Below are 25,602 nucleotides of genomic sequence, written 5' to 3' on the forward strand. Positions count from 1 at the left end.
TAATCATTAGCAACGCAATGGCCAAGTCCGTTCTTAATTACAGGCTGCAGTGCCGGGGGAATAGGAAACACTTTTACTCGTGCCTTCGCGTCCCGCGGCATAAATGTCTTTGCCACTGCTCGTGACGCTTCCCGTATGGAAGATCTCGCCGACCTGCCTAATATAACTCTTATTTCCCTCGGCGTGACCTCCTCTGATTAGACAGCCGCGGCCGTCTGAAAGGTTGCCGAGATAATGGGCAGCATGCTTGACCTAATTAATAACTCCGGAGAGTATTACGCTATGCTTATACTGGACTTGGACTTGGATGTCGCTAAGGGGCTTGTGATGTGAACTTCTAGGCTATGCTTTATATAACGTGGTCGTTTATTCCTCTCGTCGCAGCTAGAGGAGCTATTATTAATATAGGGTCTATCATAGGTGCTACTCCTTTCCCCCTAATAAGTATCTATAGTGCCACTTGAGGCTCTATAATTCCTAACAGATTAACAGGTATTTTAATGAAAGTCCACAACCAAGACCAGCGTAAGCAACCGCAACTTGACCAGCCACTATTCCAACCTCTTTTTTCTTGATGACGTCGCCATAGTACACAGAGGGCGAAAAAAGGTCACGGTCATGCACGCACCGCTCTGTAGGGCACCAGCACACAGAGAGAGTTATTAGTATGAAATATCATGCCATAGAGATACATTCTTTGGACTGTATTACACCCTCCCTACCTTCGGTGAGGGTGTCAGCATATTTTAAAATACAAATCTTACTAAGAAATTAGGATACCCTAGTACCTAACCAGTCCTACTCAGACTTCCAATTAAAGTATACATAGCCCTAAAAAAACTACTCACGCATGACCCTCGAGCTCCTTCTCGGTCCAGTCCCAGAGCGCCTCCTCAAGAGCCTTATCGCCCGACTGCTTAGTCCCCTTGCCTGTGACACCGACGGGATAGTAGAACTCGCCCGACTTAGCATCGGGACTGACAGCAGCCCACAACTGATTCTTAGTGCCGTTCCACACGTTGGTAGAAAAAAAACCAGCCAGGGGTAGGATGAGCCTCATAATAGGCCAACTAGCAGCCGGGCCGTTCGTGAGATTGGTGTTGACGACGCCTGGGTGCACGGCAATTGAGCGGATCTCGGGGTGGCGGCGGGAGAGGGCGCGGGCGTGGTGAATGTTGGCGATCTTTGAGATGCCATAGCGGACGAATGTCGGGGTGGATGCCATGTCTGTCATGAGCTTGTCGAACTCGTAGATGTTGGTGGCGGGCGCTTTATTCTCAAAGGAGGAGGAGAGATTGACGATGCGGACGTCCTGGGGCGGGGTGGTAGCCGCGGCCGTCTTCTTGAGGGTGGGGAGGAGGAGCTTCGTGAGGAGAGCATGGCCGACGTGGTTGGTGCCGAACTGGATCTCATAGCCCTCTTTGGTGGTACCAGCCGGTGTGGCCATGATGCCACCGTTGTTGATGAGGATGTGGAGCTGCTGCGACTGGGCGTGGAAATCCATGGCAGCCTTTTTGATGCTATCAAAGGACGTGAGGTCGAGGTTGAGGTACGTGATGGGCGCCGCGTCCGGTACGGCCTTGCGTATGTCCTCAGTTGCGGCCAGGGCCTTGGACTCTGTACGCGCGGCGAGGAAGATGTGTGCTGGGTTATGCTTGCTGAGCTGCAGGATGGTCTGCTTGCCCAGGCCAACATTCCCCCCGGTCACGAGGATGACCTTGCCTGAGAGGTCCGGAATGTCTTTGTCTGGATTGAACGGTACCATGTTTGAATTTGTGGTATTGATGGATGACCTGCAATGGAGAGCATGCGTATCACGTCCTCACTATGACACGGACCTAACATCTCTAACTCCGGGCCAGTACTCGTGCAGGCTAAGCTTTAACCTCGCAGGGCTGGTGCCATTCTGATATTCGGTGCTAGTGCCCTTTAGGCTTAACCCTCAGCCCCAGTCGTAATAAACTCCGTCTCTTAATTAAGTCAACCACCCTAGTAACCGGCCACCCCCCCAAACCGGCCCCCCTCAACACACACAATGGGGCCTTGAGGAGCTGCCGTGACAATTAAATCTCGTGGCCATAGTGAAGGCTTCGAAAGTAAGGCCACGCAGCAGTACCTACAGAGCTGTAAGATAGCAGTACGACGGTCGCCTGTGAACGCTCATCAGGGGTAGGAGATGGCGAGGAAGGGAGGCTTTCATCTCTCTCCGTATCGTTGTAGGAGTGGTGGCTCGACCCGATTGAGATGGAGTAGCCGTCCAGGCTCCAGCTAATCGTGCTCCATGGGCTTGCTGGAGAATCGCACGAGCCATACGTGCGACACTGTGTTCAATCCCTGAGATCTGCGTTACCACCGCAAGAGGGTGTGGTGGGAGTCCCATCACCGGCGTGCGAGTGACAGGAGGGCTCGGGCGACGTGGATCTTCAGGTGGGCAAGTGCGATAGAAAGCTCCGCGATCGCATTCTAACTCGGCTGACTGCTCAAGGTGCCTCAACACTCTTGAGATCATGCATACTTATGACCACATCGTTCCCTCGCTGGTGTCGGAAATTGACAAGGAGTTAGACTATTCCTTTTTCGATCGCGTCGCTAGGTGCCTAGACTGAGGCACCACTTATCAAGCATATTCTCCAGGTAGCCATTAGTCACCATACTGAACAGCCATCCGTCCCGTTAGTTTATTCGTTATCCCTCCCGTCTATAACCAGAGAACCGGCAAGCACCCAGCATATTTATAATATCTCGACATCTTTCTCTACCACCTCGATTTCTCCATCATCCATTAACCATTTAGTTCCCTCAGGCGGAGGCAGCTTTCTCGGCCAGCTGCAGGCCTTCGAGGGTACCCCGGATCGACTCCTCCAAAGTCGTCCAGCCGGGACGGCCAAGCTCACGGAGGAGCTGCTCCGCCTTATCGCGGGGCTCGATTTCGTTCGGATCTTCTCCACCCGAGAAATTCTCGGGAAATGTCTTCTCCGGCTCAATCTTTCGTAGGATTTCGAGGATCGAGTCCCAGCTGAAAGGATAAGCCATGCCAAAAATGCGTTGGCCTTGTACGTGGTCAAAAATACCAGCGGCAACATGCAGTCTGCCAGTATCTTGCGTGTCGATGAAGTATTCTACAAATAGACATCAGTTTGGGCTCGGTCCAGCAGAAATAATGGAACATACGTCGAGGAACCATGTGGTGGAAGTCAACAACCTGTCCATTGTACAACAAGGCGGGCATTCTAGCGCTGCTGGCGAAGCCTTGGTGGACGGGATCAACGGACTTTCCGAAGTTCACGTTAGGTAACACTTAGAGAGTGTTAGCTAGTGAGAAGAAGTAAGTCTTATCGACATGACGTACCAGTATTAACCACAAGGTCAGGACGCTCGTTCTGATGCTCCGTGTGATACTTCCAAACTTCCTGCTCAGCCTGGGTCTTGCTGGCAGAATAGACAGGAGCGGCTCGCTCAGGAGTATATGGCGGTTCTGCCCATGCTTCCTTGACAGCATCTTCGTTCCAGGTCTCCTCTGTTACCTTAATGCCAGGCGCGCCGATAGTAGAGCTAACAGCAGCGGCTGATGACGAAGTGAATACGAAACGCTTCACACTGGACTCAGCGTGAGCTGCTTTCAGGGCGTTGATAGCCCCGGCGATGACGTCAGGAATAACATTGTGGGGGTTGAAGTCGAAGGACAGGATAGACGCTGAGTGAGCGACGATAGAGACGCCTAGATTGTCATATTAGCAAAGAGATCAAGTCATACCACAGATAAGGTCGCCTACCTTTCACAGCCTCGTCGAAAGCGGATTTAGCAGCCATGTCTGGAACCTTGAACAATTCAAAGCTTCCCTTTCCATAGTTCTTCTCAAAGACATCGGCGAGCCATGAACTCTTCTCTGGATCTCGAACAGTTCCACGGACCTTGTATCCGTAAGTGAGGAACTGATCAGCAATGTGGGAGCCCAGGAGACCGTTTGCTCCAGTCACAAGGACAGTGGAGCCCTTAGGCACAGCAAGCTGAGGGAGGGATCGCATTGTTCAGTAGAGTAGAGAGTGGTCAGTCGAGTAGGAGCGATATAAGGTAATAGCTTGACGAAACGAACAGTGATAATTAGCTGGCGGACGGCGACTTATTTTATACTTCTAGAACTCTCTAGGTTTTATATTAAACGCTGACAAATTATTTGTCTGGAAGTCCGCAAAACTACGTAGTAAGTAGCCGGACTTTGTGGAGATAAAACTGGTTGTATAAACTCTATGAGTTGAGCCGGAAGGCCGTAGTTGCTTATGGAACTCGGCATTAAGCGTGGGGTTTCCCGACCCTGGTCATAATTAGTTGTTCTTTATCTTGGATTTCGGATATAATGCCGTTTTCGGGAAGTTGTCCTGAGAGACGAGGTGTGTAACTGGGGGTAAGGAGGGCCTAAGTTACGATTGAATTGAGCTCTTAAAGAGGGCCGATGCATTTAATTTCACCCTTGGAATCGTACAATAAACTATTACCACACCATTAATTTATGCATCGAGAGAGTTTTAAACTAAACTATATTGAGGCTAATATACCTAGCTGATCTAACTGCTAAAAAAAAACTTTCTCTAGACTCATCTCCTGATAGAGGAAGGCTGCTTGCTCCCACACAGGGCGAGATATAAATAACTCTACCAATGGACCTAGTCAGGGTGACAGTACGAATGATTTATTCAGCTGGCAACCTAGCTCCAAGTTGGCCATGGCTTAGTCAGAGATTGTGCACGCCCAAAGCCATCTGTTGCTTTGCCGTATTCATCAAACACCAAGTTCTTGATGTAGCCCGGACCCGCAATTTGTCTACCTAGACATTCAGCCACGTTAAGTAAGCCGGGCTGCCTCTCCACAATTTGTCTACCTGGGCGAGAACAGCAAAACAGAACAGCGGACAGGGCGCTTTATAGAGCCTCCGCAACGTGTCATTTGTCATGTTCGGGCCTTCAGATACCTTGATTCCCCGTGATTCCAATTGATTGAAAATTCCAATTCATCCTGCTTGCAGACAACAACAATTTCACTACAGCATACTATATTCACAGATCGCCTTGACTTCTACGGCAGGAGGCCCTGGGCTACGCCCTCACTCATAGCCAACTTCGAAGCTGCGTCGAAGCCCTCTTCCGTCAACAGGGAAATAACAAGCCGTTTAGGTAAAAACTGGACCTCCAGGTTCATCAAGCGTCATTCGCAACTATCTACGAAGCTTGTTAGACGCCAGGAAGCCGGCAGATTTGACCGGTTTACGCCTAAAGCCGTTCATTGGTACTCAGATGATACGCCGAAAACAAGCCGCCAGGTGAGAAATTTGGCCAAACACCGAAGTCGTCCAACCAGACGGAACTTGGTAGTAGCTAGGTATTTTGGTCCTGTACGGCACGAGCCAGGATAAGGACGTTGTCCCATTAGCAAGAGCTTTGGGTCCATGGATCATTAGACCGAGTTAAGCACGAGCTAGAAGTGGAAATGGATTTGAACGTGCTAGAGTTCCCTCTGAGTCTTTTGAACACTGTCACTTCATCGTTACCAAAACGAGATGGGAATGGGTAAAGGCAGGTTGGTTGAGCTTGCTCAACGAAATGTGGTGGTCCGCCAGTTTCTAATTATTTGTGCCAAACCCGTCAGGTTTTTGCCGAACTGTCAAGGCTTGGTAAGTGTTACTCAATATCAGGAAGTGATTTGTGCCCGTGTCAAGTCCTCAATGCCATCTTGTCCAGTAGTATGTGTTTATGATAGGATCCCGCAATTCGCTGTGAGCCTAGGAAATACTCCACAAGGAGAGGGTTTGCCTTCTGAAGAGTGAGAATGGAAATTGAATTATTGTATTACGCCACGATCTTCCTTAACTTGCGGCAAGCATCCTGTAAAGTAGCCGAGTCCATCGCGTGAATGCCCTAGCGCTTGGACTATGTCGTCTGGTTCACATAGGCGCTCTTCTTCAAATACGCCTCCATAGTCGTCGCGTTGGGATGAATCCTCCGAATCTCTGCCACATTGGCGCCGTATCCGTCATCGTACCACCAGCTTACCATGCCACCCATCTCAGGGACGCCATGCTTCAGCGCCTTTCCAAGTAAACTAAACGTTGTCGGCGCCGGACTTCCCGTGGCCCTCTCAAAAGACTGGCTGAGTTGCGAAAAGGTCAATTCATCGCCAGCTAATCCGATGGCCTTTTTGTTCCAAGTCGTTGGGTCAGAGAAACCCTCAGCTGCAAAGTAGCCGATGTCCTCGGTTGCGATCCATTGTGCCGGCTTGTCCTTCATTGTGTCGCGAAGAAGTGTCAGAAATACCTTCATTGCAAAACTCGGTCCTAGATTATCCATGAAAGTTGTGGGTCGCAGAATAGTCCAGCCCATGGTGCTTTTGCCATTGGAAGTCGAGTCGCGCAGGTGGTGTTCGATCCGGTGCTTAGTTTCAAAGTGTGGTACAGGGGTTGGATTGTCCCAAGATCTCTCGTCACCGCCGCGATCAACACTGCTGTAGACAAAGTGTTGGACGCCTGCCTTGATTGACTCGTCAATCAGGCCCTTTCCTTGCCTCACTTCGCCCTCCAATACGGTAGCTTTGCCGCCGGATGCTTGGATAGAGTAAACGCCCCAGAGTGGTATAGTTCCGGCGACCTTCTTGGCAGATTGAAAGAGAGAGGGGATTGATTCGAGATCACCCTCGACCAGCTTGATGTTGGGCGACTTGGCGGCGAGACGTTTTGCGCTGGGGGATTGCGCATTGCGGGTGACGGCGAGGAGAAGAAAGTCTGAGGGCTGCTTTGCGACGAGAGCGTTGATAACAGCTCCGCCTTGTCTGCCGGTCGCGCCGGTGATGAGGAGGGCACGAGACATGATGAGAGACTGTGGTGATGTGCAAGGTGAGGTAAAGAAGCCGGCGTGGAGTGAAATAGTGATGACTGAATCCGAGAGGGAAGTGTGGGAGATTTGCGTCTTAAGTACGAAGACGTGGTCACACCAATAAAACTAGGAAACTATGTTCGTTCTCGATATGCAGCGGACTTGTGCGGAGGTTTAGAGACCTGGTCGTCTACCTTAGTCATGGGGTGTTGGCTAAGAAACGAGACTGAGACTCGGCAATAAACAACGGATACCCTTAAGCGCAAATCAACTGCAATCTGAGACGCTGGTAACGCATGATAGTCTCCACCCAGAGTGCTTAAAATTCAAAGTTCAGGTCGATTATTAAGCACCTCATCGAATAATTAGCAGCTTGAAAGGCTCGAAGGGACGGCTGGGCCCCGTTGGGGAAGCAAAAAAAACCCGGACTGGCTAGGGCGGTCGCCCTCCCAATTTGGTCCGATGTTTTCTTTCCAACGCGAAGCAGGGGTGCCAATGAACCCTGATGGTGCGCTTAATAATTACCCCCTTAAGCAAAGAAGACAAATAATTTACCGCTTGTCCGCCGCTTGTCCGCCGTTTGTCCGCCGTTCGTCCGCGATTTGGTCCTCCGGTTCCGAGAGTCTCAATCTACGGATATCTACCTATATCCATGGTGGTACTCAGATTACTGACTCAGTCGGTACAGGTGTGATGCCGACATCAAACGCGAAGTTCTAGGCTGGTAAGGTATTCCTGCTTTTATACAAGCAGCATTCTGGAGTGACATCAGTAAGTGGCATTCAAGCAAGCCCATCGGGGTTACTGACCTCCCCGACTGCCCGGCCGTCGATCTCATGAGGGTTCACAGCATCGACAGATCATCCTGGGATTTATGCTGCTATGGTACGTAGTAAAAGGGTTCATCATTAGTCGGGTTGTGATGGGCTGGGTTGGTTCGGGCCAGTGTTGCGTTCGGATTCGGGTTCGCGTTTTATACAAAACCTTTCTTAGACATTAGATCCAACGAGTGCGGGGTCTGAACTGTTCCATACTAAAAACGCTCGCTTTCGCATTCTCGCATCCGCGCTTTAGGCGGCAGATGGACGGACATCTTGATGCGACCTCTGGGCATCGGTCGCCCAAGTGGCTGAGCAGCTTACACGTAGTCCTCCTCGAGCGTGAAACGCTAGCCTCATAGGTCCGAAATGTGTTGAGTCGGATTCGTACGTACGTCACGACACAAGCCGTGAAATGGTACTTGCCTGCAACGTGTACAGCCCTAGTACCTCCTTGATGTCATCAAGTAGTGAAGCCCAGGCGGGAATGCTTATTATCATTCTTTTGGGAATCACATAATTCCAGCGCCGAAGTTTTAACTGAGTTGTCGTGTTCTGCATACTGGCTCATCATCATTGCTCATCTGGAGCTCTCAAAAGAGACGGAGCGCCACTCATCATGCAGTTCTTCAACGCAAAACTCAACAAACCACTGTAAAAGGCGCAGGTGATTACTCTCGTATTACTATTTATTCTGGTATGCGTGCGCATTAGCACTGGGTCGACAGCCTTCGATGTTCTGACACTCCTCACGGTACGCTTCCAACACAAGTTTCACGAAACGATACTGCAGTGTTCGCTGACTGTCCCGGGGCAAACGGTCCCTTGTTCCCCCCCCCTTTTTTTTTTTTCTAAACCAGCTACGAGCTAGTGACACAGAACATGGGCCGGTACAGCCACTTGGGCAGCTCCAAAACGAACTGCATCATCACCTTGGTCGACACCAGTCTGTGGACTATCATCATGATCGTTGGCATGGCAACAAATCTGAGAAAATGTATTTCAGACTCTGAGAACAGCCGGTGTGGGCTTTTCTTTGCCATATCTGCCACATCACCACTCCTCTCGTACGTACTCGATACCTCTGACAGACGTACTGTACAGCCGGCTCTAGATGGTCACTGACAAACCGAGCCGCTCAGACAGATTATCGGCTACAACATGACACTGTACTGGCGAGACTGGCGCGCAGATCAGAGTCAGTGACGTATTGACAGGCGCCGTGCTGTGTCTTCCATCACGCATAACTCCACGAACGTCAGAGAGGGGTGGGGTGGCAGTTCGCAGTCGAGTCTGGTTTATATCTGCAGACGTCCCACACTCGGCGGCTAGATGCTCACATGTACATCGCCCTGGTCCTCGAACTGCAATCTCTGTCTATAGTCAGGCGGAACAGATGGCATAGCATGCCACTTTCCTGATCAAGAAGGATTTGTACTCAGATGTAGTAACTAGGCCCTAAAAAAATCTGGCCGTCACAGCCCTCGGCCATTTTGTCACTTTCAAATGCTTGGGGTCATGGGCCAACTGCAGCTCGATGGCCTTCAGGAGCCTCCTAGACCAACCTTTGACGTACCAAAACTGCTGTTCGACAAAACTCAGCAACACTGCGAAGTACGACAACAGAACCAGAGCGTAGGGATTCTTGGCTTGGATGTCCGACATGACATTCGCAGGGATAACATATGGGAAGAACATGACCATGCCGATCTCTGCCTGGGGGCCGGCATGCGCGATGAGTATTGCCGCCTTTCGTAGCTGCAACGTGGCAAACTCGTAGTCTGCTCTGCTGGAATCCGGAAGACTAGTACGATAAAAGGAGAACAGACGGCGCAACGCCTTGAAAGTGTCCAGGGGCAAAGCACTGTGATCCAGTGGTGGGTCAAACCTTTGCGGTGTCAGAGTCAGCTGATATCGGTTTCGGGGAGGACAAGATCACGTACTCATAAGAAGCCTCGTCGTGCTGTCCTATTATCCAGATGCCTTGGGACCATGCGGATAACGGTGTGCCTGAGAGCTCCGTCCGCCCAACTAAAAGGCTAGACCGCAGGCCACGTATCAAGACAAAGAGTTGCAGAATATCCGCCATGGCATCCTTGGTCTGACCCGCGGAAGAAAAAGCGTACATGACAATGGTGGATGAAAAACAGAACGCAGGTTTCCAGTTTTCCTCGCCAATATTGGCAAAGATGCCGCGGAAGCCTTCCATGCCGCGGGTTTGGTGGTAGGCTGCGATATCCAGATACTTGTCTCTCTTTGCGGGCAGCAAGTGAGCTTTATGCAGGGCAGCGACAGATAGTAGGCCGTGGGAGAGGAATGGCGAGCTGTATGACATCTCGGGGACAACCATGCGCCAGACATGCTGCATGTCCAGCCTGAGGGCAAGGGTGTTGGCGGTGACAGTGGAGTAGTGGTGCATCAATTCCAGGCCATGGTTCAAGAAATCGGCAGAAGGGTTTGGCAGCGGCGTAGCCCAAAGTTTGGCCAGGAACGGATCATTGCGAAGCGGACTCGGTTCAGGCTCCATCTTCATCCCAGCCCGCCGGACGGGGTCGGTGTCCTGGGAGGACTGTGGGAGGGAAGCCAAGCTGCATGCCATCCCACGCCGGGCGCAGTTAAAGCACGAAGGAAGTCTTTCATCACACTATGAAGGACCATTGTGAAAGCTCAGTAAAGTCCGGCGGAGTTCGAGGGAAAGGCGGATTAAGGGGCTCCATAATCTTGCGCCGATGACACACATACCTTGACTTTCCGCCGTTTACACTCCCGGCATCCGCTCCGAGACTTGGTATGCGAGCGTCGTGGGATCATTTTGGATGCCCCGGTCGTCACTGACGCGGGAAAAGACATCGGTGAAGGTATGTATGTCCAACCGCGGGTTCGTACACGACTGATGGCGCGGGCCACCGAAAGTAACTTGAGAGGTCGCCAATCATGGGAGGGTCGCATGGCGGAGAAGGGCTAGTTATAGGCTTACAAGGGGCCTGAAACGCGAATACGCGGCATTCGGATGCGCCGGGAATTGTGGAAAATGGCAGAGCCCCCCCCATTCACGCTCGCTAAGAATGCCAAGTGGCCCCCGAGTCTTCCAAGTATATCCAGAATGAGGCCCCAGCGTCCGTGGCCCGAGCGGCGAATCCCGAGCTATGATTGGGGAAGCCGTGCGTGATTCCTAGACTGCCGGTTCTCTGGCATGAATGTTTGCGTAGCCATGGCGGGTCTCCATGGGCTCGAATACTCCGTTGGGGGAGACATGAAAGAAGAAATCATCCTTCTTCGAAAACCTTTAAAAGTGAGTCACGCCCTCTGGGCATGTTAGGGAAACCGAATTAAACCATTTCACCGAGGATTTTCACCCCAGTCTCATCTTCACCGGAAACCATTCAAACAATATCACGCTTAGTACTCCTCACAAAACATGGCTGCCGAGTGCGACCCCAACTATCGACATGCAGAGTGGTCCTTTTACCGCTTCGAGCCCTCGACAGCCGCGGCCATCATATTCATCATGCTCTTCGCCGTCACAACGAGTGTTCATATCTTCCAGATGATAATGACCAAAACCTGGTACATGATTGCTTTCTGCCTCGGCGGTATATGTTAGTCACTTCAAGAGGCTTTCAAACACCTCGGCTTTCTATCGTTCACTTGCACTGACATGGTCCCCGCAGCTGAAGTAGCCGGATACGTTGGCCGTGCGATTAACTCAAATGAGGACCCTGGCTGCTGGACATTAGGCCCCTACGTTGTTCAAAGTGTCTTGCTTCTTATTGCACCGGCTCTGATGGCGGCCTCTGTCTACATGATATTAAGTCGCATCATCCTTCTAACGGAAGGAGAGGTACATGCAGTCATCAAGAGACGGTGGCTAACCAAGATCTTCGTGTTGGGAGATGTTATATCGCTCGAGCTCCAGTCAGCGGGTATGCACCTAATGATCCCCAGCCCCCATTTAGTGATAGAATCCCTGCTGACTCTGGATGTTTTCAGGCGGAAGTATGATGTCTGGGGCCAACGATGGGAACAACCTCATGAAGTCCGGCGAGTACGTCATCATCGCCGGCCTCTTCTTCCAGCTGGCCATTTTCGGCATCTTCATCGTGGTCGTTAGCCTCTTCCATCGCCGGATGAATCTAGCCCCGACTCAGAAGAGCCAAGAGCCCTCGATTCGGTGGCGCCAATATCTCACTACGCTTTATGTCACAAGCGGACTCATCTGGGTAAGAAGTTTATTCCGAGTCATCGAGTACCTTGAGGGCAACGACGGGCATCTCATGAGAACCGAAGCCTTTATCTTCGTTTTCGATGCTACCCTCATTTGGGTTGTTATGGCTTGGATGAACTGGTTCCATCCTAGCGAGATTGGCCTGCTCCTTCGCAATGAGCACCCGATAACGAACGGTTTCGAGCTACTTCCGTTTCGACGACCATTTCAGAAGATTCTGTTGAGATCCGTTGCTTTGACGGATCAATGGCTATTCCGATCCATTGGTGGCTGGGATGTGGATGTCTTCTTGTCTATAGCTTTCGCTGGTTCGCGCTAGTCTTTCTTCTTCTTTAATCAATACAACATGCTCATCTCAACAGGTTATGAGCCCGGAAAGCCACCTTACAGCTGAGTATCCTCCTAATCATAATTTCCAATATAACTCGAGGTCTAACCGCCTCCTTCCACTGCGTTAAAGATACTCATCACACCTTACCCGAATTTTCACTGAATACTGCTAGCCGCCTTATCTAGGAATCAAGTGCTTGATTTTGCACGCCTCCCGGCCTCATCCGTCACCAGCCTCTCGACCAAAATACTTGCGCAAAATTTTTACTCGAGACTCGGCCTCATGATGGCCTCACACGACTCTAATTTGAGAGCTAGACCGCTCTAGAAACCGACATTGTTTTGTTTCCTCCACAAGCAACATTTTCCTCATCGTGTCGCTGACTTTGACAAACTTTCCGCTGTCGAATTCTGTTGATGGATTGCACAGGACCTTTGAGACCTTGCATCTTCGAGTGGTCCTCTCTCGGACTGGAGTACTTGATGCGACAAGCCGGACGTGAAACCGCATGTGAAACCGGATGAAACGGGATACACGACCTAAGGTCCGAGCCGCGTTTCGCATCGGTCGCACGAACCTGGTGGTGATATGCGATATCCTACGATCTAAGTGAGCCCTCAGTCCTTCCAATAGGTTCTAGGGCAACCCACTTGGACACCGACGACTCGCTTTCAGACGCAAGTCCAACCAGCATTTGGAGCCTTGAAGCTGCCTCGATTGCCTCATCAGAACCAGAACAAATCCACGTTACATCCAGTGGGAGTTCTGACGCACCCGTTGCCGATACCATCAACAACGATCAGAACTCCAGCTTCGCGCTCGCAAGAGACATCGCTACACCGAAAAGGGAAGATTCACCTGAGCCTACCTCACACTCTTCCTACGCCTTCTCTCGTCCAGCCATCAAGGAACCCATCCTCAAGCATGTCGGCCTCGAAGGAATCGACTGGAACACTTGGCAACCTAGCCAACATCCCGAAGCTAGAATCGACAGCCGGATGGATCAACTGGAGCCGAGAAATGAAGGACCATCTCACAATGTCGGGATACGGAGACTTGTTCAAACGAAACAAGGACAAACCCACCGGCACCAGCGCCGCGACCGTCGAAAAGATCGACAACTGGCTCTCCAAGCAGGAACGCGCGTGCGGAGCCGTCCTCAATCGACTTGGATACAACGCCAGGGAGCAGGTAAAGGACAAGGAGACCGTCACGGAGATGTTCGATGAGCTTGAGAAGCGCTTCAAACCAAAAGGAAGTGCGGTCTTCCAAGAGCTCGACCGACGATACAACTGCCTCACCCTAGACCAATGCTCGGGAGTCATGAACTTTGCAGAACGGCTGCGAGAAGCTCAATCTGAACTCTTGCAACTAGACGAGACATGCAAAATCGGCACGCCTCAATTCATCAATAAGTTCCTAACCGGACTTGGCCCCGAATACGAAATGTTCCTCACTGCCTTCTACCAAAACCACAACTTGCTACCCGAGCGAGGCTCCAACGGAGAAATAACCAAACCTGCCGTAACATTCGAAATCGCTCTTGCCGCCGCAGAGCAAGAGGAAATGAACATTCAACAACGAGAAAAGGCCAAGACGCAAACGGCTCTGCTGGCTAGAATGCGTGGCCCTGGAAAAGAACGAGTAGCTCAGACGTGCGGCCACTGCAACAAACCAGGTCATACCAAGGCCGGATGTTTTGGCCTACACCCCGACCTTCTTGAGGAGTTCAGAAGAAAACGAGCACTTCGGAGTGGACGACGAGAAGCCAAGCTTGAGAAGAGAAAGGGAGAACACCTCGTCACTGGAACTCGACGAGGATCACACTGCCGCCGTCGCCTTCTTAAACGCGGCCCTTCTATCCTTTCAACCCCAGTTTGGCCTGGCTGCATCAGAGCCGTCCGGGCTGCTCGAGCGAATTCACGTATTGGACAGTGGCGCCTCCTCCCACACGTTCTGCCGTCGACAGAACTTTACATCACTCGAGAAATTCACCGGCTCTGCCATCAACGGCATAGCTGGCTCGGCCATTATGCCCGCGGGGCAAGGCACATACACCCTCAGAACCATACGGAACAATGCCAAAGGAACAACGATCTTTCATAAGGCACTTTACGTCCCAGACGCTCACTGCAACCTTGTCTCGGTCTCAGCCCTCGAGGAAGATGGAGCAACTATTTTATTTCGAAAAGGACGAGCCGTCATTACAAGCCACGGTAAAGTCATCCTCAGCGCCACTAGGAAATTTGGTCTGTACGTGATCGACGAGGACGACCAACAACTGCACACTGCCATGGCCGCATACTCTGTCAGCGACCCCAAACTGCAGATCTGGCATGACCGACTCGGCCATTTGGGAGAACAGAACGTGCATTTACTCATGAAGATGTCCACGGGCATCACTCCTCTATCTGACTCCAACGTCTGTGAAGCGTGCGTAAAAGGGCGCATGAAGGAAAGGCCTCACCGCGGATGCATTCGAAAAGGAACAAGACCACTGGAGAGCCTGCATGGCGATATCGCTGGCCCCTTCCCAGACGAAGGCATCGACGGCCATAGATACTGGGCCTGCTTCATAGACGATTTCACCAAAATGACCTGGGTCTTCCCAATCAGGCAAAAGTCCGAATTTGGCAACTGCCTTCGACAACTTCTGGAACAAGCCGAGACACCAACCCGTCGCTGCCGTTACCTTCGCCTCGATCGAGGGGGAGAAAACCAAGCTGATGCAATCACTCTCTACTGCGAAAACAAGATGATTGAGATGATCTTTTCTGCTACCGAGCAGCACGAACAAAACGGAGTGGCCGAAGTAGCAAACCGTGTCCTACTCGAGAAGCTCACAGCGACTCTCATCCATTCAGGACTGGAAAAGAAATTCTGGCCATACGTCCTCAAAGCCATGGCATACGTACGAAACCTCTCACCAGCCTCGGGTCGTCAAATCACACCTTATGAAGCATGGCACAAGGAAGTGCCGGATCTCTCCCATCTCCGAGTTATCGGCAGCCGAGGCTTTGCAAAGATGCCTTCAGCCAAACGGAAGAAGATGGACGACAAGACAGTCCCCTGCCGACTCCTCGGCTATCAAGGGAGCACAAACTACGTCTTAGTCGACGACGATGGAAGAATATTCTTTGCGAATAACGTCGTGTTCGATGAGAAATCCCTGCTGAGAAAACGAATTGCATCCGAGCAACCAACTGACGAACCCAACGCAAAACGGATGGATCTCACACCATCTCTTCCAACTATACCCCTAACCGAAAACATCAGAACAGACGAAGAGATACAGTCAGCCCCCAGCCAATCCTATCAACTGAATCAAGACGAGCCAAGCTTCCATGTGGAACTGGGGACTCCAGAAAGAACACAAAGCCCCGACAGTGCAGTCGACGAACACCAAGTCGTTGCGGAAGCAGCCGACGGTCATCCCCAACAACGTTTTCCAGTACGGGAAACCCGAGGACAAATTCCATCAAGATACACAGTCCTAGCTCAACAAGACCCATCAGCCCAACAAAACCAGTGGCGCTTCACCATGATCGCCATTCACCTGGCTATGATCGCCAACAACCTTGAACCGACCGAACCCAAAACCTTTGCCGAAGCAATGAACTCGCCTCATAGCGAACAATGGATGCAAGCCATGATTGACGAAATCGACTCCTTGATGAGAAACGGCACCTTCATACCAGTCAGCCTGCCTCCAGGAAAACATACCCTCCAAGGCAAATGGGTGTATAAGCTCAAACGGGGAAAGGATGGCGAGATTACCAGATTCAAAGCTCGCTTCGTCGTCAGAGGCTTCGAACAAAAAGAGGGAATCGACTACCACGAAACGTTTGCCTCCGTGGTCAAGCCGATGAGCTATAAAATGATCTTCGCCATCGCTGCGGCCCTAGACCTTGAACTGGAACAGATGGATGTCAAAACTGCCTTCCTTTATGGCGGCGTCAAAGAAGAAATCTACGTGACTCAGCCACAGGGTTTCGACGACAAGTCAGGCAGAGTCTTCCGACTGCGGAAAGCTCTCTACGGCCTCAAACAATCTCCCCGAATCTGGTACCAGACTTTATCTGATTTCCTGGAAACCCTCGGCTTCAAACCACTCAACGCCGACGTTGGCGTCTTCATCCGTGGCACAACCTACATCGCCGTCTACGTGGATGATCTCCTAATCGCTGGTCCCGATAAGGAAGAAATCCGCCAAATCAAAGCCGCCTTGAGCGAGAAATTCGAAATGACTGACCTTGGCCCGTGTCAGTACTATCTGGGAATGTCCGTCCGGAGAGACAGACGCAACAAGGCCATCTTCCTCTCCCAACGAGCATATGTCGAGAAGGTCCTACGGGAATTTGACATGTGGGAGAGCAAGCCAGTCACAACTCCCCTGAGCACGTCAAAATTCCAACCTGTCCCAGACGAATACAGAGCTCCTAAAACGACGAAACTATGGTACGCAAAAGCAATTGGGTCACTTATGTACGCCATGCTTGGCACTCGCCCAGACATCGCATTTGCCGTCTCCCTCTGCAGCCGATATCTGGGAAACCCAACCAACGAACACGTCCAAGCCGTCAAGCGCATCATGAGGTACTTGCGAGGGACGATCGACTTGGAACTCACCTTCAGCGGACCACTCAGACCGTTAGTTGGGTACAGCGACTCAGACTGGGCTGGCGATCACGACACCAGACGATCAACGGCTGGCTACGTCTTCAACGTCGGCACAGGCGCCATCAGTTGGAACTCCAAACGACAACCAACGGTCGCACTATCATCCTGCGAAGCGGAGTACATGGGACAAACACAATGCACCAAAGAGGCGATCTGGCTACGAGGGTTGCTGCGCGAACTTCTGGCCCAATACAAACATGGAGACCTTCAAACAACTATTCTCTACGGGGACAATCAAGGGGCAATTGCAATGGCCAAAAATCCACAGTTCCACGCCAGGACTAAGCACATTGATCTTCAATGGCATTACGTTCGAGAACGAGTCTCGGATGGAGACGTTGAACTCCAATATGTCCCAACCGAGCAACAAATCGCAGACGGACTTACGAAAGCTCTCCCAAAAGACCGGTTTATCGTGTTTCGCAACGCGCTGGGCCTCTCCAACCCATGATTCGCTGTTGGTCACGCAAGTATGGATCATGAGAAAAGGAGGTGGCCGGGAACACCTGGCCAACTGACACTCCGCGATCTCTCGACAACCAAGTAACCTACCAACAAACTGACTTGGGATTTGGAAGCAGCGGCGTCGAAAGTCTATTATATCAAGTTCACACGATTTCTCTTTTCTTTTATCCCTTTTCATCATGCCCCAAGTGGGAGAGAATGGGTGCCCAACAGTCTATCTCGTTCATCGAGCCTCCAAGCGACCCACAGGTCCTCAGCTCGGAATTCCTCGGCTTCTTATAACAAATTCTACAACAATTCCAGCTATAACTGAACGCTCAATACGTACATACAAGAGCCATTTCATTCAGAAACGGATCACACAGGATCCAATTGCAAAAGAATCCCATTGCAGGTGCACATGGCCGAGCTACAAAACTACAAAACTACAAAACTACAAAACTACAAAACTACAAAACTACAAAACTACAAAACTACAAAACTACAAAACTACAAAACTACAAAACTACAAAACTACAAAACTACAAAACTACAAAACACAAAAACACAAAAACACAAAAAACGCAGCGAACGCCGCTGGATTGGCTTCTTCAGCCTTAACAACCACAGTCCTACGAGACATACAACGGAACCTGCTCAATCGGATCCGGCCAAAGAAAGCAAGACAGTTCGACTATCGTAGTCAGCCGTCAATATCAACAAAGGATAGTATCAATGTCCTCTACATTTATTTCGGAAAATATAAACCTAGAATGGAGTGGGAGATCTGGAGTGCTAAGGCTCCAGTGATCGAAGATTCCAAGGCTTCATTCAAACATCAAACATCAAACAAACGTTAAACCTAGGATGAAGTGGGAGATCTGGGGTGTTAAGGCTCCAGTGATCGAAGATTCCAAGGCTTCATCCAAACATCAAAACCACCTGTCCGTGATGAAGTGGGAGATCTGGGGTGCTAAGGCTCCAGTGATCGAAGATTCCAAGGCTTCATCCAAACATCAAAACCACCTGTCCGTGATGAAGTGGGAGATCTGGGGTGCTAAGGCTCCAGTGATCGAAGATTCCAAGGCTTCATCCAAACATCAAACAATCTGGAGGATATGGGGTGCTAAGGCTCCAGTGACCAGAAACTCAAGGCTGTCCGCCTCACAAATATCAAATCATCAAACAATCTGGGGGATCCAGGGTGCTAAGGCCCCGGCGACCGAACAATCCAACGCAGGTGTGGTAATAGAAGCTCTTTCCTATTTTTCACCCACGAAGGTGTTTTTGAGGTTTTAATGAGGCCACACTCTGTTACGCAGAAACATCTCGCACCAATGGCTCGAGTGGGAGTGTTGAGATCCGTTGCTTTGACGGATCAATGGCTATTCCGATCCATTGGTGGCTGGGATGTGGATGTCTTCTTGTCTATAGCTTTCGCTGGTTCGCGCTAGTCTTTCTTCTTCTTTAATCAATACAACATGCTCATCTCAACATGGCGCCCAGGTCCGCCGCCCACTCGGACTGCTTCTCCACGAGGTAGTCGCGGGTCTCAGGGTCGGCGGTCTGGACGGCCCATCCCGATCTGACGGGGAATACCTGCCGGATCTTGTTTGAGATGGCGCCGAGTTTTTCGCAGATGTGGGTCCGGATCGCGTAGCAACTCTGGGTCCGGGCCGGGGCGCTAGCTTCTAGGCGGATGAAGACCCGGAGGTCCTCGCGGGGTGGGGCGATAGTCGCCGGTCGTCCCTGGCGACGCGGGGCGTCAGATTGTTGTCGATGTTGTTGTTGTCGTTGGCGTTGGGGAGGCAGATGGCCGGGATCAGCCGCAGGAGGTGAGGCAGCGACGCTGCTGTACGTAGGCTTGGGGGTTGGTCCAGCACCGGAGAGCTCGCGGCTCCAGGAGTCTAGAAAGCTGTTGGCGAACTGTTGGGCGAATTGTCGTTCCGGTCCAGTGGTAAATTGCTGCGCAGCTTCTTCGAACTTGGCACAGAAGGCCTGGAAGACCGTCAGTTTGGCGTTATACTCCTCTACACGTTCGCGTGCGAGCCTATTGGCTGATTCGACAATAGAGACTGGTCGTTGTCCAGGAGGTGATGAGGGGGGGTCAGGGCGAGCTCCTTCCGTAGCTGCGGCAGTGGTGGTGGTGGCATTAAGTGGCGAGGACGGCGTTTGAGCCATGCGCCGGGGATCGGGTGAGACGCCAATTGGGCCGTTCACGATCGCGGGGCTGTTCTGCAAGAGAGCTGCACGGGCTCCTCGGTTCAGGTTGGCGGGGGTGTGGATACCCAGGTCAAAGGAATCCGGAGCAGCGGGCGGGTTCGTCGTAGACGATGCCATCGCCGCCGCGTGCGGCTGCGCAACGCGCAGGTTGGGACGTTTGGTGTGCGATTGTTAGGGACTAAGGTGTAGATAAGGCTACTTTCTTAACACTTGCATGCCAAGAAAGTGTGATTACAAGGGAAGGTGCGTGAAACTTCTGTCATTAAAAGAACCCCGACAGTAGGGTAGTTCGCTAATGCCTTGGCAAACGAATGTGATATTTCCCACCACGATGGGCAGACATCAACTTATTGGTTATTCCCAGGACCGGGTTGTTGCGGCTTCGGTCCAGGGTAGGAGCGAGAAGGACGAAGTTCAAAAAGTTGGGCGGTGTTGTGGTCAATCACGTTAATAAGGAGATAGTACAATACTATGTAAGCTTCGCTTGATTACCCTCTATGCTCTCATTACCCTCCCTATACCTTTAGCGAGTTAATAACTAAAGAGATTTGAGCCAAAGTATCTCAGGTACCGACAGGGATGAGCGCCATGGCCGCTCATAGCTCCTAGACAAAACTTTTAAAGGCTGCTAGCTTTTGGGAGACGCGAGCAGAATGGCGTAGAATTGTAAATAGCCTAGCGTACTTAGCCCTATGAGGTTAGTCCTCTCAGGCGGAATAAATTTCATTCATTGCTCGGGTCCCTGGGCCGCGTTGTCCATCATCAAGAAGCTTCAATAAAAGTGGCGACCATTAAGTTATCCTGGCTTCATCCCATCTCTTTATACTCGATACTAGGTAGGCCCAATTCTTTCTTTCATCCCAGCACTCAATGCCAGTGGAAAGCGCCTGGCTTCTCTCCCGATACCAGCCACACGCTTCTTTGCACGCGGCTACGCGATTCTACGCGACCCGTCAACGCGTCGCTGGCCTTAGTCAAAAAGGAGTGAACCCGTGGTGGTAGCAAGCGGTAGCCTGGCTATTCGGGTCGCCGAATCCCCGACGCAATGAGGAGGGTGGCTGTAGAAAGCCGAAGGGAGTCCATGGATCACCATGACAATGGCTGCACAAAGGGTGGGGCCTGGACACTAATCGAGACTCCAGCGTCAGTACTAATATTGCGCTTGAAGCAGACCACGATACCACGATACCTCATCCCCATCAAATTCACTTCGTCTTGGACTTCATGCCCAATTGCTTCGTTTGCGGCATCACTATACTCTGGATGCCGACGTCATCCAGCAGCTGGGTCGTTGGCCACTCTTCCGGCAATGCCACATGAAGGGGACCAAGGGAGACAGACTTCAGCTCGGTTATTAGGCATTTTCGTGCGCCAGACAACCGCTGGCCCCTTAACGTGTCTGTTACTTGCTGCCAGTGGTCCCATTTACGTCCTCTGGTACGATTCAGTATCGCCAATGCTGTCTCTGGCCACCACATTTTGCAACGACACGTCCACGCCGCTCCAACACGGCTATGCGAAACCGCCATTGGACAAGCGTTCAACAGCAGCCTTCTAACTTTCCCACCCCATATCAGGCTCCCTCCGTCATTTGCCGTTCATGTCAGCCGCTTGCAGGTCGGTTGGCTCCCTTCGCGCAAACAGAAATGTCCATCGGCAGCTCCCCATGGCATACGGCATATCACACGGGAAGAATTGACCAGTTCGGACATAATGGTAAAACTATAAAGGGGTGTTTCTCTATCGCTGACGACTCGATTTCTCAGGCCATCTACATCTACGCTCGCTCCAGATCGCTGTCTTGACTTCCGCATTCTTCATTGGAATACCGCCAAGCCGATAGCTTCCGTCCTGTCCAATCCTCTACTGTGACTTGCACCTGGCTCTGCGTTTTCCCGCATCATCGCCATCACGGGAAACCTGCCCTTCTTTTAGGATTTAATCGGCGTCTCTTGTCAACGACGGCTGGTCATCTCGTATCTCCATCTTCTGACGGCAACTTGCTTCTCACCATACCGGTAGATATCAGCTAGGTTGATACCGTATTTCGCGATTGTGTTCACGAGCCTGAACCAATCGCGAATAATGGCCGGATCTTCGCATTTGGCCCTCTGGTAGTCGTATCTGCGGTTAAAACTCGTCTTGAAGTCTGATTGTCGCTTGACGAAGTTAGAAGCCCAGCGCTTGCCGACGGGTGACGCGTCGCGGTCGGCGAGCAGTCGGTTGGCCATTTCTTCAACACCACGCAGTCGCGGGGGAAATCCTCGCGAATCTAGGTCGAGAATGAACTGGACAATGATCTGTTCCTCTAGATCAGACAGTCGACGCGATGGGTTGATCCAATCGCGTCGAGATTGAATGCCCTTCCGCCGGCGACGGAGCCTATGCTCATTGACTTCATAGATGCCAGCAGCGCTTCGGACACTTAGTTATGGGTTATTTTGAAGGGCTTGAAGGGCTTGAAGGGCAAGGAGGGATTTTGCCTCAGTATTTGATTGTGACATGCTTGGTGGTAGAGATTTGATTGATGAAGTGAAAAGTTAGGTGGAAGAGGGAAAAGTGCGACGCATGGTTGGATGCGACGCATGGGTGACATCTACGTTAAGGGAAACAGAGGTAGTATACTATCACGAGGTGCATGACTAGCCTTAGAGGTCTTAATGCCGACATAGCTATATAGACGACGAGTCTACGAGTGGCTTGTTTGATACAAGAGTTCTGCTATATGATTATAAGCCACAAAGACTCGTAAATAAAGAAGACAATATAACTTACCTGTCTCGGAGACCTTGTTGTGCTTCTCGACAAACTTGTGGCCCTAAAGAACCTCTCCCTCTCAGACCACGATAGTCTAGTTAGGAGTCCAGCCAGCAGGACTAAGGTCCCCCTCTCCATCGACACCAACGGGAAGCAACCACTTGCCTGAGGGACTGTCGACAATAACGGTGCTGGTCACGGGAGGCGAAGATCCCAGGGACAACCACCTCGACAACTTCTCCAATGTCGCTCTTGATGGCCACATGTTCACCCTTGGCTCCGAGCAGAGTAACGGCACCTTCATCTTTGACATAGATATCCTTTACATCGACGGTCTCGCCAGGCAACTGAGGAAGACTAGACTTGGACCAGACCGCTTGATCCACCATGCTCGGTGCTGAGACCGTACACACGGTCACGTCGAGTCGCAAACACGATAAATTCGTTGAATCCGAAGGTGTCTCGGTGGCGTCGTAGGCAAGACCTTCTGCCGGACCTGTGCTGTGCACTTGACGAACCGTTGCAATACCGACCTCCTCAAGGAGAACCCCAACATCACCAAGGAGCAGCAGGAGCAGCAGGCCGAGCCGCCCGACAACGACAAGAAGAAGCGGCAGTTCAGGGCGTCGCTAACTTGCGGATACCGGGGGGGGGGAGGACCTGAGCAAGCTGAAATTCTGGAAGATTGAGAGCGCGAATCTCCCACCCCTCTACGTAAACCCATGATCTGATTAGGTGTCTAGCGTTTCGTTGTCTAGTGGGATTGCGAGAGAGGAGTGTTGTAGAGTTGTAAGGACCTTCTGTTGAGGCTGTATGGCTAAGATAGCCGGATCTACAGGTGGCTAATATGTGGATATTACGTAGTGAGCCGGGCTCCTCCTCACAGACACACATAACTTAGACCTTTAATTATCACCAACACACGCTGTTCGCTTCAACACAGCCCTCCCCGTCGCGGCCAATTTCCAAGATACCCAGCGTCATCACTTCTGGTCTCGAAATTCCCTAACCTTGAACATAAAGCTGGTGTTGACTGGCCCTGGAACGCCGTCTTTTCAAGGGGCTATGAGGTTCAAACTGAACTTTCTCACCGAGCCCTTGCACCTGGTTCCTACCACCACCACGATGTCTGCCCATTCACCAACACCGCAATGGAGACACTAGCTTTGGATAAGAAGATACGGCGAACCTAGGAACCCATTGAGAGTGCTCTGTCACCAGGCAGCGGCATTGATTGAATGTATATCTATGCACTGCAGGTGTATGATCATTTCATGATTCAGTAATACGAGATGAGAGTGACAGATTGAAACTCAATATGCTGTAGACGGAGAAACTTCAGTACAGTCTCAGAAAGATGGCGACCCGAAAACCTCCATGCGAATGTGTTTCTCGTCAACACCCAGATCCCGAAGTGCCTTGCTCTGAGCATTCATAAACGGCGACGGTCCGCAGATATAGTAATCCGCTCCAGGCAGAATCACCTTGTCCTTGACCTCCGTGAGGTCCACGCGCCCCTCGTGATCATAGTCAAGCCCCGGTGTATCGCCTTCTTCAACTCGCTCATAGTAAACAAGACGGGTGACTTGGGGGTTGTCCCTCACAATCTCGATGAGGGTGTCTTTCATAGCATGGACACGTGCGTTGCGTGCAGCATGGATGAATACCACCCTCCTCGACTTGCCCTCCTCAGTTATCTTCTTCAGCATTGCCATCATGGGCGTCAATCCAACTCCTCCGCTGATAAGCACCACGGGCGTCATAGCGTTGATGTCCAAGACGAAATCACCAAAGGGCATGCTGATGTCCACCTCCGACCCCTCCGGCAGCGACTCGTGAAGGACATTAGACACTCGGCCGACCGGTTTGGTATCCGATGCAAACTCTTTTTTGACCGAGATTTGGAAATATTTTCCATTCGGTACGTCGGACAGACTGTATTGGCGGGGCTGGTATGTCCATACATGGGCAAACCGTTTAAACGGTCGAATATTTCCTCAAACGTTTGAACGGTTCAAAAATATTGCAAACGGTTAAACGAACGAATAAACGATTTAAACGAACGAATGAACGATTTATGACGGAGAGAAATATCCACCGCGCCTGCTCTAATACCAGTCGAAATAATGCCCACTATCATCGTCAACGTCCTAAGAGTCACCCTCCGGCCGTGGGATTCCAATTAGACCCATCCTATTCTCATGCAGAGGCCATATGAGTCCTTGACGCAACTAATTGCCCGTACATTCAATCATCTCGATAGTTTTGCATGTGACATAATCTATCCCATGAACATGTTCTTCTTGCCCCAGAAAACGTCCTCTCTGGCTCCGATGACTCTGCTGGGATAGAAAGAATGCAAATAGCCATGCGGCTAAGTTTCAGATACTGCTTTCTCTGCTGTGGCTGACACCACCACTCCAGAGGCGTACAATCCGGAGGGATATCTGTTGCATCAACGTTGATAAAGCTAGTGAAATCATCCCTGACACTCTCGTTAATAGTCCTAACCTCCAGCTTCTTTGATAGTATCGCGAGTTGATTTGGCTTCTTTGCCAGCGGTGGTGGCATCGATGTGGGGGTAGAGGGATAGTCGCTGGGTTGCTCGTAATTAATTCCTTTTGCTAGAATGCTATGGCCGAGGCAATAGTATCTTTATGCTATTCCTTTGGCTGTTGGAATAATTGGGAGCTTCCCCCTCACTTCAGGGTCACATCACAAAGTCCTAGATTGAAAGTTGAAAGTCCTAGATGGAATCGCATGGGATATAAACCCCTAGGGAGCTCTCACCATGACAATAATAATAATAACCTTGATTTTATCAACTACACCCAGCATCACTGCGCAATTCAACAACATTGGCCAGTTCTGCTTGATATACGCGATGCATTTATGGGGATCAAGGAGGACAGCGGCGGCGTATAGGGGAACCTCGTTAGTTAGGCGGTAGTATTTAGAGAGAATAAACCATCCCATATCGATGGCTCGAACCATCCGTTCGTCAGAGTGTTCATCCGACTGATATATCTTCTGATATAATATTAGTAATCGACTTGATGTGGATAGACTGAAGGGTACTTGTTGTTCTTTGTAATGGAGTAACAATATATCCATCAGTATTAACGATTATGAGATAGACGAGTTATCTCCCTCTGCATATAATGTTGCTGAAGCAAATGGCTGAAGAAACGTATATACTTTGCCTAGCAACCCCCAATCTCCAACTAATAGCCGATTGTCTCCGATGGCCTCTTCGTGATCAG

General features: G+C 51.0%; 7 protein-coding genes across 7 annotated transcripts; 1 reads left to right on the top strand and 6 right to left on the bottom strand.

Moving 5' to 3' along the window:
• Nucleotides 1-844: 844 nt before the first annotated feature.
• NCS54_01488300 (Retinol dehydrogenase) lies at nucleotides 845-1,765 on the bottom strand (the record flags this gene model as incomplete). Its single annotated transcript, XM_053160004.1, has 1 exon — nucleotides 845-1,765. The coding sequence occupies one exon, from the start codon at nucleotides 1,763-1,765 to the stop codon at nucleotides 845-847; it is 921 nt and encodes a 306-aa protein (XP_053015979.1).
• A 1,034-nt stretch (nucleotides 1,766-2,799) lies between these two features.
• On the bottom strand, nucleotides 2,800-4,026 carry NCS54_01488400 (Epimerase domain-containing protein; the record flags this gene model as incomplete). Its single annotated transcript, XM_053160005.1, has 4 exons — nucleotides 2,800-3,119; nucleotides 3,172-3,297; nucleotides 3,350-3,718; nucleotides 3,774-4,026. 4 exons carry the CDS (start codon nucleotides 4,024-4,026, stop codon nucleotides 2,800-2,802), a joined length of 1,068 nt encoding a protein of 355 aa, XP_053015980.1.
• A 1,896-nt stretch (nucleotides 4,027-5,922) lies between these two features.
• NCS54_01488500 (NmrA domain-containing protein) lies at nucleotides 5,923-6,855 on the bottom strand (the record flags this gene model as incomplete). The annotated part of the gene is made up of 1 exon (XM_053160006.1): nucleotides 5,923-6,855. One exon carries the CDS (start codon nucleotides 6,853-6,855, stop codon nucleotides 5,923-5,925), a length of 933 nt encoding a protein of 310 aa, XP_053015981.1.
• Nucleotides 6,856-9,137: 2,282 nt separating this feature from the next.
• Nucleotides 9,138-10,604, bottom strand: NCS54_01488600 (Zn(2)-C6 fungal-type domain-containing protein; the record flags this gene model as incomplete). Its single annotated transcript, XM_053160007.1, has 3 exons — nucleotides 10,422-10,604; nucleotides 9,623-10,323; nucleotides 9,138-9,567 (listed from the first exon to the last, which is right to left on the bottom strand). The coding sequence occupies exons 1-3, from the start codon at nucleotides 10,527-10,529 to the stop codon at nucleotides 9,138-9,140; spliced, it is 1,239 nt and encodes a 412-aa protein (XP_053015982.1). The 5' UTR covers nucleotides 10,530-10,604.
• Nucleotides 10,605-11,097: 493 nt separating this feature from the next.
• On the top strand, nucleotides 11,098-12,298 carry NCS54_01488700 (Hypothetical protein; the record flags this gene model as incomplete). Its single annotated transcript, XM_053160008.1, has 4 exons — nucleotides 11,098-11,278; nucleotides 11,351-11,602; nucleotides 11,670-12,212; nucleotides 12,267-12,298. The coding sequence occupies 4 exons, from the start codon at nucleotides 11,098-11,100 to the stop codon at nucleotides 12,296-12,298; spliced, it is 1,008 nt and encodes a 335-aa protein (XP_053015983.1).
• Nucleotides 12,299-18,844: 6,546 nt separating this feature from the next.
• NCS54_01488800 (Hypothetical protein) lies at nucleotides 18,845-19,699 on the bottom strand (the record flags this gene model as incomplete). Its single annotated transcript, XM_053160009.1, has 1 exon — nucleotides 18,845-19,699. One exon carries the CDS (start codon nucleotides 19,697-19,699, stop codon nucleotides 18,845-18,847), a length of 855 nt encoding a protein of 284 aa, XP_053015984.1.
• Nucleotides 19,700-23,688: 3,989 nt separating this feature from the next.
• On the bottom strand, nucleotides 23,689-24,138 carry NCS54_01488900 (Nitric oxide dioxygenase; the record flags this gene model as incomplete). The annotated part of the gene is made up of 1 exon (XM_053160010.1): nucleotides 23,689-24,138. The coding sequence occupies one exon, from the start codon at nucleotides 24,136-24,138 to the stop codon at nucleotides 23,689-23,691; it is 450 nt and encodes a 149-aa protein (XP_053015985.1).
• Nucleotides 24,139-25,602: the final 1,464 nt, after the last annotated feature.

The sequence above is a fragment of the Fusarium falciforme genome, chromosome 13 (assembly GCF_026873545.1).
Source record: "Fusarium falciforme chromosome 13, complete sequence".
Taxonomy (NCBI): Eukaryota; Fungi; Ascomycota; class Sordariomycetes; order Hypocreales; family Nectriaceae; genus Fusarium; species Fusarium falciforme.